Consider the following 4,170-nt stretch of genomic DNA (forward strand, 5'->3'; position numbering starts at 1 on the left):
AACAGGAAATAAGGGTGTTTGCAGGGGGCAGAAGACAATATTTTTCTTAATCTAATCTTCCCTAAAAAATTCCCCATGTAGTTTTACCAAGGCTGGGGGGGCCACGGCACCTGCAGGAACCAACGTAGCTCCGCCACTGATCCTTGACACCCCTACAAAAACAAGTATCCTTGACGGGCATGTTACTTTTTATTTTACATGGACACGTCCACAACTCTGCATTCTGAAATGTGTAAATTCTTTTTCTGACACATTTGGCATTGTTACAGGAGAGGAGCAAACGTGAGTGGCTACTTCGTGTGGAGTCTCATGGACAACTTCGAGTGGCGTTTTGGTTTCACCATGAGGTTTGGGTTGTATCATGTAGATTTTGAAACGCGGGAGAGGACTCCAAAAATGTCAGGGAATTGGTACCGTGACTTCCTCACGGGGTCTAGGCCGGTCGACCAAGCCCACACCCTGAGAGAAGATTCATGATACTTGCAATCATTATTGTCACATCTAGTTACCCATAAAAAGAAACTGTTGGATCCAAGGATAATCGGCTACATATTGTTCCAACACTTCTCTATAGCGTCTTATCCTAGAAACATGTATTTAGGGTGATTTTTTTCTTTCGAAAAGGGTATGGCCTCAGCCTCTGCATAATAACAATGCACACGACCAGTAAATTTAGGGTGGTGTCTTATCGTTGGAGAAATGGCCCGTACATGTGGCGTACCGGCTTTGTGGGTTCACATAGCATGCATGATCTTTCTTTAATACTTTTGAATCATGTACCAATGATCTCATGATACGCACACTCGTGTGCATTCGAGAAAATGTATTGATGATCTCGAATAAATGGAATCAGGGTTCCAATCAGCACATGGAATCACTGTTCCAGTCAGCATGTGAAGACGCCGATGTTAATATTTTCTGAGTAATGTAGATTAGAGTCAACGGCTTTGCACCACGCCGCTACTGTATTGTTTTCAAGACCGGAGATTCTTTGTCGAGACCCGACATCTAATGTATAGAAGACTAGTTATTATAGAAATTATACGTGAAGCCGAGATTCACGCGTGGACACACGGTCATATAGGCTGGTCCATGGGTGCCATATACTCTCAAAAAGCCCATAACATTGGACAGTGATCCCAGATGGAATCAAAAATCAACTAAAATGGGTATCCAATATTCCCACACAAGTCTAAAGGAGTTGGGTGATGAAAATGCAGTCAAATAGAAAAGTGGCTTCACTCTGTATCGTTGATCGACCACTAGCAAATGCATACGATTCTGACCCGAGATCAAGGTCATATAGCTCGAGCAGGCAGAATCATACAGAAGTCTAAATCGATGCTCTGAGCCAGAGTGTGGAGACCCTGCATACCACTTCATGGTGTAGTATGTCAGTCTTTGATATAACGCCCGCGAGACACGTCTCATGAACGCCTTAGATCTCTCAGAGCTGCACAATAGAAACATAGCAGGCCAATACAAACTTATATATTACTCCCTCCGTTCCAAATTACTCGTCGTGGTTTTAGTTCAAAATTTGAACTAAAACCACGACGAGTAATTTGAAACGGAGGGAGTACGTAACATGATCCAAACCAAATTCAGAAGTCCAAACCTTCAAACTACTGGTGCCGAAAGACTTGTGATCGTTTATCTCTACTCCTAAAGGGGGAGTCTCGTCTCGTCTTCCATCCCTCATGCGGTCACCTCCCCCACTGTTTTTTATCCAAAGAATCCACCCCCCGCCCGTTACCCCACTACTTTTGTTCTGTTTTTAGGTGCAGTGCTTTTCATTAATTTCTCCAAAATATCTCTATTGTCGATCTTTACGTGTAATTGATAGCTCCTTCCTGAAAATCTCTTTTCTTCTCTATGTCTCTCGTGATATTTTGCGATGGCATCTTCCTCGAAGACGCACGAGGCGAGGGAGCAGGAGTTCTCCGTGCGGTCTTCTCTTTCACCTCAACCCCATCATCGCCTCCCTCTTCTCCCACGGCACATGAAGATAGCGAGGAAGAGGTCTGGAAGGTCATGGGTAAGCTCGTGTTGGGGGAGATCACCACGTCGTTCCAGATGTACTGGGGCAACGTACGTTCTCCCCTACGGCCAGTGCTCAACTAACTATCTCTCTCCCAATTCCCATGTCAATCCTCCTATGTGGTGACACACTACTGGGAAAAGGCCTAGCAGTGACGGGTGCAAAATGGGCATTAGTGGCGGGCTAGGGGCTCAAGCAAGCCCGCCACTGACCTCCCACCACTGCTAAAACGCCACCAGTGGGGGGCATGAAGTAGCACCCGCCAGTACTAAATGTGTGCACCATAGCAGATGTACCACAGGCGAGCACTGTGCTCTACCTGCCACTGCTAACAATTTTTTGAATTAAAAAATGCATGTACTGTATTGTGATGTACGCAGTACAGTCCATGTAATATATATTGTTCACATCACATACATATAGCATATAGGCTGGCATCCAGCGCACATATTTACATACATTATCATCAACTAGTACATATTCTTGCGTGTTGCTACGGGACTTGTTCAGACCATGGGTTGTAGAGACCAAGAAGCCATACACCTGTCATTCAAAAGTACAAAACTATAAATATGCACCGTATATTTTAAATCAATTCGACACCTTTTCCAAAACCAAGGTGCTATGATAGAACTAACTCTAGTAGAAAACAGGGCTTTGATTGAGCCAGGATAAGGGCATTAATCCCAGTTCATTTACGAACCGGGACCAAAATGTGCATCAGTCCCGGTTCGTGAGGCCAGGGCGCCGGCCGGGCCTTGGGGCCATTGGTCCCGATTCGTCTGACCCCTTTGGTCCCGGTTCCAGACACGAACAGGGAACAATGGGCCTCGCTCCTGGGCCAACACCTTTAGTCCCGGTTGGTGGCTGGAACCGGGACCAAAGGTCAGTCTTCTATCCCGGTTCTAGGCGCCAACCGGGACTAAAGATAAGCCTATATATACCCCCATCCCTGCCCGCCCACTACTCTATTTTCTGGTCGGCCGGCATGTGCAGGTGTGTGTTGCTCTAGCTCTCACCTCCTATGCACATGAGGTGTTTGATGAAATGACCAAGCCACACTTAAGCTTTATCCTCTCCAAGCTCGACCTCCAAACTCCATTTTCCTCAAGATTTGTCTAGGTTTGACGGTCCGTCCTGTCCCGTCCCCGTCCTCACCGCTGTCGATCGCCCGCGACGATCTCGTCGCCAGCACCACCGTGGTGAGCCTCTCGTTCTTATCTTCTTTCTAAAATAAAAAAATCTTAGTTGTATGATTAGACAGATACTTGTATAGTTTCTTACTTTTATTATTATTTGTTATTATATAGTGCCATGGTTTTGGTATCAGCCCCAGTCGGCTCTCGTCTTGTCTATAATTCGGATGTGGTATATTATCTTTTATAACTGTTCATTTAGTGTTTATAACAATTTATGCCGACCAACGTGACATAGATGTTTTTATGTAGGAGGTATGTGAACAGGAAATTCCAACCGACCCTCTTGTCAAGAGGTTAAATTAGTTGAAAAAGAAAATAATTACTTGAAGAAAAAATTGAAAAGAATTGAGGAGAAGAAGATGGAATTGGAGTTGCATGTTGCGGATGTCATCGATGATCACAAGATCAAGATGGATGCAATGCGCTTGAAGATTAGAAAGTTTAGAGAATATATCATTCATACTGAGGCTTGGTATCATTATGTCGTTGAGTCAATTGTTACCTTAGTTGCGATTATGATCGCATTTGTTGTTGCACCGAAATTTTTTTAGTTTTAATGTATGGTTTAATTAGATGCTCTAGAGTGTTATAGGTTGTTGTAGCGACCAGACCTCAAACAGTCTGATCTCTGTGCTCCGGTGTCATCCCTGGATCAGTAATGCTGACACCACACAGTACTCGAAGGATTTATAGCAGAGTAGCAATCACACACTTATTACATCGAGTGTCTCAAAAGAGAGCTTATTACAATAAATATGGCTTAAGGCCATCTAATAACGATAACAGCGGAAGGCTTGGAAGGTAAGTGAGTCCATCAACTCCAACGGCATCACTGAGTATAGAACCACGACCTAAAAACTCCTTAATCGTCGTCTGAAAAGTCTGCAACATTAACGTTGCAGCCCGAAAACGGGTCAGCACATGGAATAT

At 44.4% G+C, this 4,170-nt stretch overlaps 1 protein-coding gene across 2 annotated transcripts in view; it reads left to right on the forward strand.

Moving 5' to 3' along the window:
• Positions 1–864, forward strand: part of LOC119355877 (beta-glucosidase 16-like) — a 9,602-nt gene extending 8,738 nt beyond the window's left edge. The window contains exons 12-13 of one of the 2 annotated variants that reach the window (XM_037622760.1): positions 82–164; positions 270–434. In XM_037622760.1, the coding sequence (XP_037478657.1) occupies positions 82–164; positions 270–286 (100 nt within the window). In that variant the 3' untranslated portion in view covers positions 287–434. Of the gene's footprint in view, positions 1–81; positions 165–269 lie in introns of both variants that reach the window. The other variant, XM_037622759.1, reaches the window with a different exon arrangement.
• The last annotated feature ends 3,306 nt before the right edge of the window (positions 865–4,170 follow it).

This window comes from Triticum dicoccoides, chromosome 2A, assembly GCF_002162155.2.
Source record: "Triticum dicoccoides isolate Atlit2015 ecotype Zavitan chromosome 2A, WEW_v2.0, whole genome shotgun sequence".
In the NCBI taxonomy this organism is placed as follows: domain Eukaryota; kingdom Viridiplantae; phylum Streptophyta; class Magnoliopsida; order Poales; family Poaceae; genus Triticum; species Triticum dicoccoides.